The 16,793-nt window shown below is 41.5% G+C and overlaps 1 protein-coding gene across 8 annotated transcripts in view; it reads left to right on the top strand.

The window, feature by feature from the left end:
• The window catches only part of LOC126191077 (deoxyribodipyrimidine photo-lyase), a 120,480-nt gene extending 107,884 nt beyond the window's left edge, over window positions 1-12,596 (top strand). For 4 of the 8 annotated variants that reach the window (XM_049931832.1, XM_049931841.1, XM_049931849.1 and 1 more), the window contains one exon: window positions 12,193-12,368. In XM_049931832.1, coding sequence (XP_049787789.1) covers window positions 12,193-12,279 — 87 coding nt within the window. In that variant the 3' untranslated portion in view covers window positions 12,280-12,368. Of the gene's footprint in view, window positions 1-1,686; window positions 1,796-12,192; window positions 12,369-12,485 lie in introns of those variants that run through there. The other 4 variants (XR_007538318.1, XM_049931807.1, XM_049931860.1 and 1 more) reach the window with 4 other exon arrangements.
• The last annotated feature ends 4,197 nt before the right edge of the window (window positions 12,597-16,793 follow it).

The raw sequence follows: 16,793 nt of genomic DNA, 5'->3' as shown, positions 1-16,793 counted from the left end.
CTTCTAACAGCAGCTCAGTTTTCTTATATAATGTCTGTCATGTCAAATCAGCTCTTCTCTTTGAATTTATTGCATTAATTACTTTTAAATTTCTGTGAGGGCAATTGTTAGAATATTAGAGTGAAGTAGCAGCCAGTGGGCAAAACAATGTATTTTGATTTCCAAAGCATGCAATGTCATGAACATCAGCAGTACGTGGAAGTTGGAGCTTAGAAATCTCCCTTCTCACACCTGTATATTTCTATGGTCTCGAAGTAGGAGTACACAGCTCCACTAATTCAGAGATTCATCTTTCTGTATGTGACAACATTTTTATTGTTTTCTGTTCCATGTTGTGCATAAAGTTAAAAGACACAAAGCTTTAATTAAAAAAAGGATCTGATCTGTATTGTCTAAACCAGTATATTCCCTCCAATACCAGTTCCAATATTGTATAGTGCAATTTCTTTTCTTTTTAGTGCCCAGTTTCTCTGGTGTGGGATTGTATCTTCTGTCAAGGGCAACTAATTTTGTATAAGTAATTGTCATGAATATGCTAAATTCTTGTGCATATCTGTTTTATAAATCAAGTTATGAAATAACTGGTAATCGTAATTCTCACTTATTATTATATGTAGTACACTGTGTAGTTCTCCTTCTTACCACTCTGTTAGATTAAAGTACAATATGCAGTATTTTGTATATATTGACATTTTTACCAGCAATATAAATGTGTACTGCGTTGATATATTGAAATAAAAGTTTATTCTTCACTTGATTGGTTTTCAATTCTCCAGACACAATAATATTTCTTCTCTATTCAGTCCATTTGGTGTGTCCTCCGCCTCTGGACAATTTTCTTTTTATGTTTTTTATGTGTATATATTAGATCATTTCAGACACAATACAAGTGGCAAGTTACCGGTAATGGACTTCAGACCACACAGTACTCTGTTGTTCATTCACTTAGATAGCAGTTGTGCGCATTTCAATCTGTAGCTGTCATTTTTTTTTAATTACAGGCTGCATATTTAAGTCCAAGGATAAACAAATGTAGTGCACTAATTGTGGCTGTATTTTTAAGTGTGTAAGTGGTTGAAATATAGTCAGAGTTTGCAATGAAGTAGGGAAATATATTAAATTTTCACAGATATGATTATGGAGAGTCCTGGGTGCAATATAAATAGTGGAAAGTATGATGGTAAGGATTTGGTCTACAGTGGAGGTGTTGAGCAATTGGTAGCCACATAAACTAGACTGAAAATGTTGCTAAGCTTGTGATGATGATAGCTTTAGATCTAACATATGCTGTACTAATAAGGAAGATGAACAAAGGACGGCATGTAAAGAGACACTTCAACAAGGCAAGTAGTTTATAATCACAGCTACTTGGCTATCTACAACAGCCCTATTGTATTTTGTTTACTCAGGCATGGAGTAATGTGTCTGTTCATAGCTTTTGTAGGACCAAACTGCTGACACCTTCTAAATTCTATGAAAACATTCCCAGAGGTTTACGTGTATTTTACACGGTACAGAAATGCAACACAGCAAACTGAATACATTTAAAAAGATAATAATAATTATGGAACAGTTGATTAGTGAATTTTAGACCTACATTTATGAAAATATTGAGCAACATAAATACGCTATAAAAAACTTATCTCTTTTTGATTACATTGGTTTTAAAATGCAAATTTTTTTTAGAAATATCCTATCTTGACAGACCTGAAATACAGAACGAGCACTACAATCTGGGTGGCTGACGTGTAGGCTGTTACGTTCGATATTATCAATATATTGATCTAAGTACATGGTAAGTTATGAAAATGACATTGTTTCTGTTAATTTTCTGTACACTAATCCTCATGGAATTAATTACCACAGGCATCTGTTATCTTAAAAGTAAGACCCCATGCATAAAAAATAATCTGATGCTTCAAATTTCAGCATATCCATTATCCCATACTAGGTCTAGAACATCGGAAAGTTTGATGAGATACCCACGAAACAGAATGTGGTGCTCTTATCCAGAGACTGTGTTGACTATAATTATATATATGTTGTTCAGAACAGAGAGCAGTCTGCACAAGTTGTGCATCATGCTGTTGTTTTCTGGTTAGTTAGCATACTTTCCTTGAAAACATGAAGGTAATTTTGTTTACTTGTGGTAATTATAGATATAAAAACCAGATTTCCCTGTGTTATTTTTTCCAGATAATAATTGATACAAATACCAGAGTGCACTGCTGTTAAACATCTGTGACATTGTTTGTTGTTGTTTTCAACCTGTTTTGAAGATGTTTCCTAGTGAAGAAAGAGTTCTTACTTTAAAAATGTGATAGGAAGGTTGTTATAATTTAATTATAAATGAGTGGAATAATAATTTCAACACCGAAACTTCCTGGCAGATTAAAACTGTGTGCCCAACCGAGACTCGAACTCGGGACCTTTGCCTTTCGCGGGCAAGTGCTCTACCAACTGAGCTACCGAAGCACGACTCACGCCCGGTACTCACAGCTTTACTTCTGCCAGTACCTCGTCTCCTACCTTCCAAACTTTACAGAAGCTCTCCTGCGAAACTTGCAGAACTAGCACTCCTGAAAGAAAGGATATTGCGGAGACATGGCTTAGCCACAGCCTGGGGGATGTTTCCAGAATGAGATTTTCATTCTGCAGCGGAGTGTGCGCTGATATGAAACTTCCTGGCAGATTAAAACTGTGTGCCCAACCGAGACTCGAACTCGGGACCTTTGCCTTTCGCGGGCAAGTGCTCTACCAACTGAGCTACCGAAGCACGACTCACGCCCGGTACTCACAGCTTTACTTCTGCCAGTACCTCGTCTCCTACCTTCCAAACTTTACAGAAGCTCTCCTGCGAAACTTGCAGAACTAGCACTCCTGAAAGAAAGGATATTGCGGAGACATGGCTTAGCCACAGCCTGGGGGATGTTTCCAGAATGAGATTTTCATTCTGCAGCGGAGTGTGCGCTGATATGAAACTTCCTGGCAGATTAAAACTGTGTGCCCAACCGAGACTCGAACTCGGGACCTTTGCCTTTCGCGGGCAAGTGCTCTACCAACTGAGCTACCGAAGCACGACTCACGCCCGGTACTCACAGCTTTACTTCTGCCAGTACCTCGTCTCCTACCTTCCAAACTTTACAGAAGCTCTCCTGCGAAACTTGCAGAACTAGCACTCCTGAAAGAAAGGATATTGCGGAGACATGGCTTAGCCACAGCCTGGGGGATGTTTCCAGAATGAGATTTTCATTCTACAGCGGAGTGTGCGCTGATATGAAACTTCCTGGCAGATTAAAACCGTGTGCCCAAGCGAGACTCGAACTCGGGACCTTTGCCTTTCGCGGGCAAGTGCTCTACCAACTGAGCTACCGAAGCACGACTCACGCCCGGTACTCACAGCTTTACTTCTGCCAGTACCTCGTCTCCTACCTTCCAAACTTTACAGAAGCTCTCCTGCGAAACTTGCAGAACTAGCACTCCTGAAAGAAAGGATATTGCGGAGACATGGCTTAGCCACAGCCTGGGGGATGTTTCCAGAATGAGATTTTCATTCTGCAGTGGAGTGTGCGCTGATATGAAACTTCCTGGCAGATTAAAACTGTGTGCCCAACCGAGACTCGAACTCGGGACCTTTGCCTTTCGCGGGCAAGTGCTTTACCAACTGAGCTACCGAAGCACGACTCACGCCCGGTACTCACAGCTTTACTTCTGCCAGTACCTCGTCTCCTACCTTCCAAACTTTACAGAAGCTCTCCTGCGAAACTTGCAGAACTAGCACTCCTGAAAGAAAGGATATTGCGGAGACATGGCTTAGCCACAGCCTGGGGGATGTTTCCAGAATGAGATTTTCATTCTGCAGCGGAGTGTGCGCTGGAAGGTAGGAGACGAGGTACTGGCAGAAGTAAAGCTGTGAGTACCGGGCGTGAGTCGTGCTTCGGTAGCTCAGTTGGTAGAGCACTTGCCCGCGAAAGGCAAAGGTCCCGAGTTCGAGTCTCGGTTGGGCACACAGTTTTAATCTGCCAGGAAGTTTCATATCAGCGCACACTCCGCTGCAGAATGAAAATCTCATTCTGGAAACATCCCCCAGGCTGTGGCTAAGCCATGTCTCCGCAATATCCTTTCTTTCAGGAGTGCTAGTTCTGCAAGTTTCGCAGGAGAGCTTCTGTAAAGTTTGGAAGGTAGGAGACGAGGTACTGGCAGAAGTAAAGCTGTGAGTACCGGGCGTGAGTCGTGCTTCGGTAGCTCAGTTGGTAGAGCACTTGCCCGCGAAAGGCAAAGGTCCCGAGTTCGAGTCTCGGTTAGGCACACAGTTTTAATCTGCCAGGAAGTTTCATATCAGCGCACACTCCGCTGCAGAATGAAAATCTCATTCTGGAAACATCCCCCAGGCTGTGGCTAAGCCATGTCTCCGCAATATCCTTTCTTTCAGGAGTGCTAGTTCTGCAAGTTTCGCAGGAGAGCTTCTGTAAAGTTTGGAAGGTAGGAGACGAGGTACTGGCAGAAGTAAAGCTGTGAGTACCGGGCGTGAGTCGTGCTTCGGTAGCTCAGTTGGTAGAGCACTTGCCCGCGAAAGGCAAAGGTCCCGAGTTCGAGTCTCGGTTGGGCACACAGTTTTAATCTGCCAGGAAGTTTCATATCAGCGCACACTCCGCTGCAGAATGAAAATCTCATTCTGGAAACATCCCCCAGGCTGTGGCTAAGCCATGTCTCCGCAATATCCTTTCTTTCAGGAGTGCTAGTTCTGCAAGTTTCGCAGGAGAGCTTCTGTAAAGTTTGGAAGGTAGGAGACGAGGTACTGGCAGAAGTAAAGCTGTGAGTACCGGGCGTGAGTCGTGCTTCGGTAGCTCAGTTGGTAGAGCACTTGCCCGCGAAAGGCAAAGGTCCCGAGTTCGAGTCTCGGTTGGGCACACAGTTTTAATCTGCCAGGAAGTTTCATATCAGCGCACACTCCGCTGCAGAATGAAAATCTCATTCTGGAAACATCCCCCAGGCTGTGGCTAAGCCATGTCTCCGCAATATCCTTTCTTTCAGGAGTGCTAGTTCTGCAAGTTTCGCAGGAGAGCTTCTGTAAAGTTTGGAAGGTAGGAGACGAGGTACTGGCAGAAGTAAAGCTGTGAGTACCGGGCGTGAGTCGTGCTTCGGTAGCTCAGTTGGTAGAGCACTTGCCCGCGAAAGGCAAAGGTCCCGAGTTCGAGTCTCGGTTGGGCACACAGTTTTAATCTGCCAGGAAGTTTCATATCAGCGCACACTCCGCTGCAGAATGAAAATCTCATTCTGGAAACATCCCCCAGGCTGTGGCTAAGCCATGTCTCCGCAATATCCTTTCTTTCAGGAGTGCTAGTTCTGCAAGTTTCGCAGGAGAGCTTCTGTAAAGTTTGGAAGGTAGGAGACGAGGTACTGGCAGAAGTAAAGCTGTGAGTACCGGGCGTGAGTCGTGCTTCGGTAGCTCAGTTGGTAGAGCACTTGCCCGCGAAAGGCAAAGGTCCCGAGTTCGAGTCTCTGTTGGGCACACAGTTTTAATCTGCCAGGAAGTTTCATATCAGCGCACACTCCGCTGCAGAATGAAAATCTCATTCTGGAATTTCAACACCGTTCCACCTGCAAGGAATGCTGTCTACAATTTAGGGAAACATTTTGAGAAAAATAGATCTGCAGAAGATTGCCACAGGCCATTTCAAGTGACACAACCATAGATACCTATTCAGAGAACCATAGAATTGCTTTTGATAGGCAGTTACTGTTTGGGTGGTATCTCATGTCGTGGACTAATTGGGCCTGTGTGGAAATGTTGCCAACTTATGCCATTCCGGGACTACAAATAACCTATGAAGACTTCAACTCACTTTACTTTCGACATGACGGAGCCCCACTGCATTACACAACAACTGTGCGAAACTAAATTGATGTATTTGGTGGGTAAGTTATTGGATGGCGAGGAGCAATAGAAATGACAACCAGATCTCCTGGCCGTATACCAAAGAATTGCATTAAATATAAGCTTGTGGTACAAAACCATAAACAATTCAGGACTCAAAAGAAGCTCTTTACAACTCTTTTGAAGACATTGATTCTAATAAATGACTATGTAAACAAACATACTTAAGCATCCTAAGTGGTCTGATGAAATGTGTCAACAAAGACAGAAAACAGTTTGAGAAAGAATGTTATAAATAATCCTTTAGCATCAATAAAGTGTTCAGTTATTTCAAAATTCCAGTTGTATGGTTTGTATTCGATTAGCTGATATTGGGTAGTGACGTCTGGTCCACTCGGTAAATTCTCAAAATTTCAGTTCCCTGTCCCATGCAGGATGTGGAATTACAAAAAAATAATGATTGTTGTGGAAAATGCTTATTGGATTTTGCTCAAACTTTGTATCTCTTACATCTACCCATAATTCTACTCTATTTTGTGAACAAATTACAAAATTCTTATAATACCAATATTGAAGGTTACATTGTTGTGAAATTCTTTTGTCTGCTACATGTACACGACCATAGAACTCACATTTGACCTTGAGGCAGGGTCGGCAGAGTGGGAGAAGTCTCTCTCTCTCTCTCTCTCTCTCTAGCTTCTCACTGTTACAACGCAGCAGAAGCACTTGCACCCTGCAACCCCCCCCCCCTCCCCCCCTTTCCCGCTGCACGTTACTTTGTTGTAAAATTATTCACACAAAGTTAAAACATATTTGTGGAAGCAGTTGCATTTTGAGATTAATTTGAAACCTAAAGTTCATCAAGATAATTCCTCTTATTCTAATGAAAACATCTTGGAAAATCATCATTTTATGCTATTCAAATATACTTCGGCAACAACGACGACGACGACGACGACGACTACTACTACTACTACTACTACTACTACTACTACCACCACCACCACCACCACCACTATCACTACCACTACCGCCAACACTACCATTACCACAGTCTTAACAATTACAGTTTCAAATCCTATTCCACATTTAGTAAATCTACATAATCTGCGTACATACATGCATATTATTTTCAAACACACAAAAATTCTTCTCTTAATCTACTTTCACAATAGAAGAGACAGCTTTTTATTTTATCTTTCAGCTTTTAAAATCATTGGTAACTATAACAGAAAAATTTACTCCCTATGCTGAATACTAATTTTTTTTCTGAATGTAGGCACTGTGGTTGACATGCTTGTCATTGCATTTTCAAGTACCTTAGGGACAGGTGAGGAATCACAGTGGGTGGTGCCCTTTTCAGCATCTGTTTGTATATGAAGACTAATGAGTAGAGATAACTGCAGGCATCTTCCATTATATAGCATGCAGCTGCTTGTACATCTTATCTCCAATTTCATATTAACAAATAACACTAACTCAGAGCCTACTTGTGTTATCTTCATGTAAAGTTATTAACAACATACCTCCTCCAACATGAAGTTAATGGATTGAATATATCAGTAACTGACTTCCTCATGTTGTAATTCTGCAATACAGTTAAAGTTCTCCCATTAAAAGTATTAGTGAGAAAGAAAGTTCTTTTTTATCCATGCACGATGTTAGGACTTTTTATTTTTCTAACAATTTGCCCTATAGTCAGACATTATACCATTTTCTTACATTACTACATGATATTGCAGTTACATTAGTGAAATATTTCCTTTACAGTGTGCTTTATAATATCCACGTGGTATATACTAGTTTTGGTTCTAAGTTTTCTAACATCATAATTGATAAATTCTTTCACAATATACTGGCTCTTTTCATTGTATTATGTTTCATGATGTTTCTTAAATTAACAAGGTTGAGTAACTTCTTTTATTTTTGCATGATTCGGAAAACAGATTAGTTGTTCATGAATAGTATTTCTTATCTGTAGCTATGTTGCATGTTCAAGGTCTCGGCTAACAATTGGTAATTATTATCTTTACAACATCTCATCTGATATCTGCACATATGATCTCATTCATCTCTACATCATTTTGATTTCTCTCTGTACCTATTATTCTGCATCATATGTAAGTATTATGTCTCCTCTTGTTGATGAAGATGGGTAATCAAACACCACTGTTCTCTACTGAAGCACCACTCTTTTCTCACTTTTATCAATATTTTTGATATGTATCTCACTCCACTTCCCTTCACACACACACACACACACACACACACACACACACACACACACAAAATTCATCATATTGCACCTTTTCATCATACTCCCTATAACTCTGTTAGTAACAAACTCCATTTCTTATTCACTTAAACTTTTTGTGGATTCCTTCTGTCCTAACAACATTTTTACAATAATAAGTTGTTCCTAACACAATGCACTTGCACACAATTATTAATTCAGTTTTCTGTGCCCACACATTATTCTCTCTATTACTGATACCATTATTATTACTTCAGTTTCATTTTCAACCAATGCAAAATTCCATCAGTTATTCCTACTGTCAAATTCTGTTTAGTCAGTTCCAGATAAGCATTTCAGATTTTTCTTTTGTACAGAGGCATATAATACTTATGGTACTTGCTAATGATACAAAACGTGGAGAAAGAATGAAATTCGAAAAGTGGAAATCATTTCATTCTTTTGGGACTGCACAGTTTATCAAACAGTTTACCAGCGATAGAGTGGCAGATTGCATACAGACTTCTAGTAGCTGTTATAAATATATTTTTCACCCCACTATGCTGTTTTGTTAACTTCCTGCTCATTTTCATTGCTTTTGTTATTGTCTGTTAAGTACCTCCTACTTCATATTAGTCTTTTGGAAGTTTCCATGCTCCCTTGTCATCAATATTCATTCAGCTTCCTTTCCTAACGTGGCTGCTAATTTTAAACCAAAATATTTGACAATTTTTCTGCCTTTTGTTTGCTTCTTATTGCCTAAACAGTTTTCACAACTTCCAGTTACCTAAGAGCAATGCTGTTCCTTTGCCACATTACTATCAAAATCATCATTTCTCTCTGTTTTTCCCAAAAGTTTCTTGCAGATTATTTGTTCCTTTTTTTAATTTAGATTAGAAGTACTTTTTCTTCCAATCATGAGATGCACAACATGTCAGAAAAGAAGAATACACAATAAATATTTACAAAATAACAACATATATGCTAATGTGCCCCACAGACCTCAAATGAAATTGCCCTTTTGGATGTGGAATTTGTAAAAAGAAGTGTATTAACATTTAAAAGGGTATAAAACTTGTCACCAAATATTAAATAGTCAATACACTGAGGTGCATATGATAATTCTTATGTTATTGCAGCCATGCGTCATCAGATTTAAAAGAAAAAAAAGGTAAATAACATTTTACAGCACTTATTTACAATGATCACATACTGCACAAAATTTCTACAAAAGTCAGTCAGTCTGTGCACGATATTCACATAATTTTATATTATTAACAACATACGCACATCAATCAGTTCTGCTAACAGATTCATCAATGGAGTAGAAGGAATTGACCACCAATAAATCCTTTGGACTCTTCTCTAACTGAACTTTATTATTAGTTAAACTTTTTATGGCAGCAGACATGTTATTGAAAATAGAATGGACACCTTTCTGAACCAAAGTAGGTGACTTTAAATTGTTGTGAAAATTATTCTTATTCCTAGTATTGATTCCAAGAAGTGAGCCGTGGGCATAAAGGAAGATACAATTTTAATGACAAATTTCGTTAAGGAATAAATGTATTGGGAAGCACTAGTTAGTATTATCTGTTCCTTAAACAGCCCCTTGCAGGACATTCATGAGTTCACACCACAAATAATTCATATTGCATGTTTTTGGGCTCTGAAAACTTTAGCTTGGATTGGTAAGTTACCCCAGAAAATAATCCTGTATGACATTATGGGATAAAAGTAACATATTATGCTAGCTTTTTTATATCACCTGTCTGACAACATTTGCACACAGCAAATAGAGATTTGTGTAGGCATTTCAGCAGTTCTGCGGTATTCTCCTCCCTGTTAAATTTACACTGAAGAGCCAAAGGAACTGGTAGACCTGCCTACAGGTAGGGCCCCTGGGAGCACGCAGAACTGTCGCAACACGACGTGGCATGGACTCAACTAATGTCTAAAGTGTTTCTGGAGTGAACTGACACAATGAATCCTGCAGGGCTGGCCATAAATCTGTAAGAGTACGAGGGGGTGGAGATATCTTCTGAGCTGCACGTTGCAAGGCATCCCAGATATGCTCAATAATGTTCATGTCTGGGGAGTTTGGTGACCAGCGGAAATGTTTAAACTCAGAACAGTGTTCCTGGAGCCACTCTGTAGCAATTCTGGACATGTGGGGTGTCGAATTGTCCTGCTGTAATTGTCCAAGTTCGTAGGAATGCACAATGAACAAAAATGGATGCAGGTGATCAGACAGGATGCTTACGTAAGTGTCGCATGCCAGTCGTATCCAGATGTATCAAGGGTCCCATATCACCCCAACTGCACATGCCCCAAGCCATTATAGAGTCTCCACAAGCTTGAACAGTCCCCTTCTGACATGCTGGGTTCATGAGGTTGTCTCCATACCCGTACACGTCCATCTGCTCGATACAATTGGAAACAAGACTCGTCCAACCAGGCAACATGTTTCCAGTTATCAGCAGTCCAAAGTCGGCGTTGACGGGCCCAGGCTTTTTGTCATGCAGTCATCAAGGGTACATGAGTGGGCCTTTGGTTCCAAAATCAATGATGTTTCATTGAATGATCACACACTGACACTGACCGATGGCCCAGCATTGAAATCCGCAGCAATTTGTGAAAGGGTTGCACTTCTGTCTCGTTGAACGATTCTCTTCAGTAATGTTGGTCCCGTTCTTGCAGGATCTTTTTCCGGCCCAATGATGTCAGAGGTTTGATGTTTTGATGCTGTGTCCCATCGCTCATGCGTCGACTATATCACCGTGTCCAAACTCACTTAAATCTTGACAACCTGCTGTTGTAGCGGCAGTAACTGATTCAATAACTGTGCCAGACATTTGTCTTATTTAGGTGTTTCCGACGGCAGCCAGAAACCTTTTACAAGTTCTGAACAGCATGTAGTATGTTTTTAAGGCGTAGTGACACAGAATTGGCTAGGAACCATTTCTTAACACCCATCAAAATTTGATTAGCTGACCTTTCTAAGACTATACTTGATTTAATATTTATTGCAATGTTTGTATCATATGCAAACAAATCAAACTTGGCATCTGGTAATGTTACTGATGAAAGGTCATGGATATACACGATAAAAAGTAAGGGCCGTAAGATGGAATCATGGGGAGAGACAACGCATTATTGGTTCCCAGTTGGATGATGACTCATAGCTTAATACGCGTGTCTTTCCTATTCACACCCTTTGTTTTCTGTCAGAGATATAGGACCTGAACCGTTTTGCAGCATTTCCTGGTACAGCGTAATATTCTTATTTACTTAGGGTCAGTTGTACAATCTCCAGTCAAGCTCTATTGTTGGAATAGCTTGAGAAACATGTACAAACCTAAATAACACGAGATAAGTTAACCAGAGATTTTTTAAGTGGTTAGCGAGTGCATAGTTGTAGCATGTGGAAGGAGTGCATGGAATGCTATGTTTTTAACTTTCCTTGGGTATCAAGTTATTTTCAGTATTCTCCCTTATGTCAAATTTTAGCTAGTGGAAGATAATTTAAACTGAAATATATTTTACTTGTGTGAAGTATCATTGTTCTGAAACTGATTGGCTTTTTATGGCTGTTCAATGGAACAAAGTTCGATAGTACACTAATGTCCCAAGTTTACTCAGCCACATCGATATCAGAAAATTATTTTCACTCTTACCTCACGTTATGGCAACAACTTTCCATCTTTTAGTGAATGCTTCAGAGCAACAAAGCTGTCCACCACCCAGTATTATTCCCATAAACATGTAAATTATTTGTACTTATTCAAGCTAAGTTTAACAAAGTAAAATTAATAGCAAAGTCAGTTTTTTTAAGAAAGCTGTACCAGATAGCTGCTGTATTTCTCAGTTATTAGTATTATCCACATAACAACATCAATATTTGTTGCAAAGTAATTGTTATTTTCATGTTATGAGAACATAAGTACTTGTCATTCAGTTAACAGGAATCTTTAGTTATTGAATCTAAATAAGTGTAACAGCAGAAGTAGTGGCTGGCAAGTTACGTCTTAATATTTCTTGTGAATTGTCTAATGTCCTAATGTCATTTTCTTTCTTTCAGAAATGGGTGATGTCTTTCTGTCCATTTGAGACTTCATTGGTATTGGCATGGGGACAGCCAGCAGGATTGTTCAAAGGATGTGTATGATACTGGGCAAAATGCACAAGAGAGAGGTTTTTTTTTAAAATTATTTCAGTTCTCTAGTGTAATTAAATGAAATTAAAATAAACAAATGTGTATGGGTTAATATATTTTTATTCTTAAATTATTTGTTTTAATTTTTACTTTCTGACCTAATTTTGAACTTTATGATGTTTTTTTTATACCAATACACTTCTTCCTCCCTTCTCTAGTCTGCATCGACCTACACTCCTGGAAATGGAAAAAAGAACACATTGACACCGGTGTGTCAGACCCACCATACTTGCTCCGGACACTGCGAGAGTGCTGTACAAACAATGATCACACGCACGGCACAGCGGACACACCAGGAACCGCGGTGTTGGCCGTCGAATGGTGCTAGCTGCGCAGCATTTGTGCACCGCCGCCGTCAGTGTCAGCCAGTTTGCCATGGCATACGGAGCTCCATCGCAGTCTTTAACACTGGTAGCATGCCGCGACAGCGTGGACGTGAACTGTATGTGCAGTTGACGGACTTTGAGCGAGGGCGTATAGTGGGCATGCGGGAGGCCGGGTGGACGTACCGCCGAATTGCTCAACACGTGGGGCGTGAGGTCTCCACAGTACATTGATGTTGTCGCCAGTGGTCGGCGGAAGGTGCACGTGCACGTGCCCGTCGACCTGGGACCGGACCGCAGCGACGCACGGATGCACGCCAAGACCGTAGGATCCTACGCAGTGCCGTAGGGGACCGCACCACCACTTCCCAGCAAATTAGGGACACTGTTGCTCCTGGGGTATCGGCGAGGACCATTCGCAACCGTCTCCATGAAGCTGGGCTACGGTCCCGCACACCGTTAGGCCGTCTTCCGCTCACGCCCCAACATCGTGCAGCCCGCCTCCAGTGGTGTCGCGACAGGCGTGAATGGAGGGACGAATGGAGACGTGTCGTCTTCAGCGATGAGAGTCGCTTCTGCCTTGGTGCCAATGATGGTCGTATGCGTGTTTGGCGCCGTGCAGGTGAGCGCCACAATCAGGACTGCATACGACCGAGGCACACAGGGCCAACACCCGGCATCATGGTGTGGGGAATGATCTCGTACACTGGCCGTACACCACTGGTGATCGTCGAGGGGACACTGAATAGTGCACGGTACATCCAAACCGTCATCGAACCCATCGTTCTACCATTCCTAGACCGGCAAGGGAACTTGCTGTTCCAACAGGACAATGCACGTCCGCATGTATCCCGTGCCACCCAACGTGCTCTAGAAGGTGTAAGTCAACTACCCTGGCCAGCAAGATCTCCGGATCTGTCCCCCATTGAGCATGTTTGGGACTGGATGAAGCGTCGTCTCACGCGGTCTGCACGTCCAACACGAACGCTGGTCCAACTGAGGCGCCAGGTGGAAATGGCATGGCAAGCCGTTCCACAGGACTACATCCAGCATCTCTACGATCGTCTCCATGGGAGAATAGCAGCCTGCATTGCTGCGAAAGGTGGATATACACTGTACTAGTGCCGACATTGTGCATGCTCTGTTGCCTGTGTCTATGTGCCTGTGGTTCTGTCAGTGTGATCATGTGATGTATCTGACCCCAGGAATGTGTCAATAAAGTTTCCCCTTCCTGGGACAATGAATTCACGGTGTTCTTATTTCAATTTCCAGGAGTGTATATTTGAAGCAGCACCATCTGCAGCTGTTCTAATTCTTTTACATTTGAGAATAAGTATTTTTATTCTGAAAGCAAAACTGACAGTTCTAAGCTGAGATGACTCTAGAGAAGGAAGAAGAACACAGAGAAGATGTAAACTTCCAGTCACTTCCCCTTCCTTCACAGATTACATATAGCTGCTAGAGATAATTGCACAAGCCAAATAATGTATGAAATAGTTAATGATCCTCAAACATTTAGGGTGAGATACATGACATAGGTGTATTTCTACCTCAGGAATATAGAAAAGGTAATGGTTGCTTATTGTAAGTGTGGACACCTTATTCTTCATATGCTGCAGTGCCAGTTTATCAAGATTTAAGCGAGTTTGAACATGGTGATATAGTCGATGCATGAGCGACGGGACACAGCATCTCTGAGGTAGCGATGAAGTGGGAATTTTCCCGTATGACCATTTTCCCCGAGTGTACCGTGAATATCGGGAATCCAGTAAAACATCAAATCTCTGACATCACAGCAGCCAGAAAAAGATCCTGCGAGAACGGGACCAACAGTGACTGAAGAGAATCGTTCAATATGACAGAAGTGCAACCCTTCCGCAAATTGCTGCACGTTTCAGTGCTGGATTATCAACAAGTGTCAGCATGTGACCCATTCAATGAAATGTTATTGATATGAGCTTTTGGAGCTGAAGGCCCACTCTTGTACCCTTGATGGCTGCATGACACAAAGCTTTACGCCTTTTCTAGGACTGTCAACACCGACATGTTGCCTGGTCAGACGAGTCTCATTTCAAATTGTATCAAGCAGATGGATGTGTATGTGTACGGAAACTAAGTCAGAATCCATGGACTCTGCATGTCAGCAGGGGACTGTTCAAGATGGCGGAGGTTCTGTATGATGTGGGGCATGTGCAGTTGGACTGATATGGGACACCTGATATGTCTAGGTACAACCTATGAGGTTGGTATCGCATAATGTGATGAACATGTCGTCAGGGAGGAAATTGTGGAGATTGACATGCACTTGGAAATTGGCTAGCAGCTGCATAAGAGATGCTGGGCTAGGGAGTTTCTGGTGTGACAGGTCTGCTAAAGTCTACACCTGTTTAAGCTGTTTCATGTGCACTATTGCCTGTTTTTCCAGCAATTTCAATATAAAAACTGTTTGTATCGTGTTACAACACTTGGTATGGCCCTGTGAATGGTGGATGTAGCGTGGGTTTCACTGTCTCTGTAGATAGCATTGCATGAGAACATGTGGAGACTATTTCATGCGCTATGAATTCAGCGGACAGAGCGAGGGGCTCACTGTATAGTATTTCAGCAAGTGGCGTATTGAGGACATCTGTATGTGCCGTGTGAGTGCCCTGGAGGACCCATGGAAGGACACCCACATTTCTGAGTGGCACGTGAGAGCAGCTATCATCATCCAGTGCCACTGGATTGGGGATGGTAGGTGGTTGTGTGGAACTGGTGGCATCGGCATTGATGGCATATGTCATTGAACAATTGTGATTCGAACTGCTGACCCTGGTCTGACGTTAAGGATGCTGGGCAATCCAATTGGTGATGAACATTTTTGCTACTGTCTCGGCTGATATGTCAGAAATGGTTGTGGCCTCTACCCATCATGTCATATGATCCATCATTGACAGAATATAATGGTAACCATGCGATGCGCAGAATGGTCCTACAATGTCAGTAAGGAAGTGCTGGAACTGCCACTTTGGAATCAGGAATTTATGAAAAGGGGGGGTGGGGGGGTGCACGGAACGCAAGTCCTATCCCACGTGGTACAGTCCTCTTTCACAGCAATTAAAATGGCTTTAAAATAGTTGGTTGGTCGCGAAATAATAGGCAAAGTATGTTTCTGGACTCTTTTTCTTATTCATTACGGGTTTCGGGCTCTGCCTGTCTTCAGATGACATGGTGAAAAATATATTTTGTTACAATCATGCAAAATTATGCAAGTGTATAAATGGAGCCCGCAAGTGTATAAATGGAGCCCCTATACTAAACCACCATATAGCAACAAGATGTTTAAGATACAATACATACCTGCCGAAACAAAGTGAGCATACAACTTTGACAAAGTTGTCAAGTAACGACACAAGTGACGGAAGTTTTACAATTCCACACAGTAAAATGAGATTTCAGCTAAACGTGTGTGCTACAGACAGACGAGTGATGCAGCTAGTGGCTGTACTTGCTTAAGAGAACTATTTGGTGTATGCGATGAATCCCACTTTCATTTGGATGAGTTCATCAATACGCAAAATTAGCGCATTTGGGTGACTGAGAATCCGCATTTCACAATCAAGAAGTCTCTTCACCATCGACGTGTGACTATATGGTGTGCAATGCCCAGTCATGGAATAATCGGCGCGATAGTCCTTGATGACACAGTGCAATGGGGACACTGGTGTATATCACTCTTTCTCAATATTGCCGATGCATTGTGGAACAAGCTGTAATATCAGATACTAGAATACTCAAAATCCATATTAAATTGTACTTGCAACATCCTAATTTTGGCAGGTGCACTGAGTTCTTCTTAGTAATGCACAGCATTAGACCATTATATCAAAGTGTTCAGTCTCCTCTATGTGCAATGAGGAGCACTGAACTGAAGCTCAATGTAGTTCTCTGCTTGTAGGAAGTTCTTTGTTGCAGAAAAAAACCCTGGAATGTGGCTCATATTTCACTCTGTATGACCATCATATTTCGTGTAATTGATTGTTTTGAATAGAATGGTTCAATTCAGCAAAATTCCAGCTGTTGATACTTTAGTAATTAAAACTTCTGGGCTAAGAGGCCGTGGTCCAATAGTAGAAATACTTCTCCCTGACATTTCGTTGCCAG

This window comes from Schistocerca cancellata, chromosome 1 (assembly GCF_023864275.1).
Source record: "Schistocerca cancellata isolate TAMUIC-IGC-003103 chromosome 1, iqSchCanc2.1, whole genome shotgun sequence".
Classification (NCBI taxonomy): domain Eukaryota; kingdom Metazoa; phylum Arthropoda; class Insecta; order Orthoptera; family Acrididae; genus Schistocerca; species Schistocerca cancellata.
The sequence above is the reverse complement of the archived record's forward strand: the minus strand, read 5'-3'. Positions and strand labels throughout refer to the sequence as shown.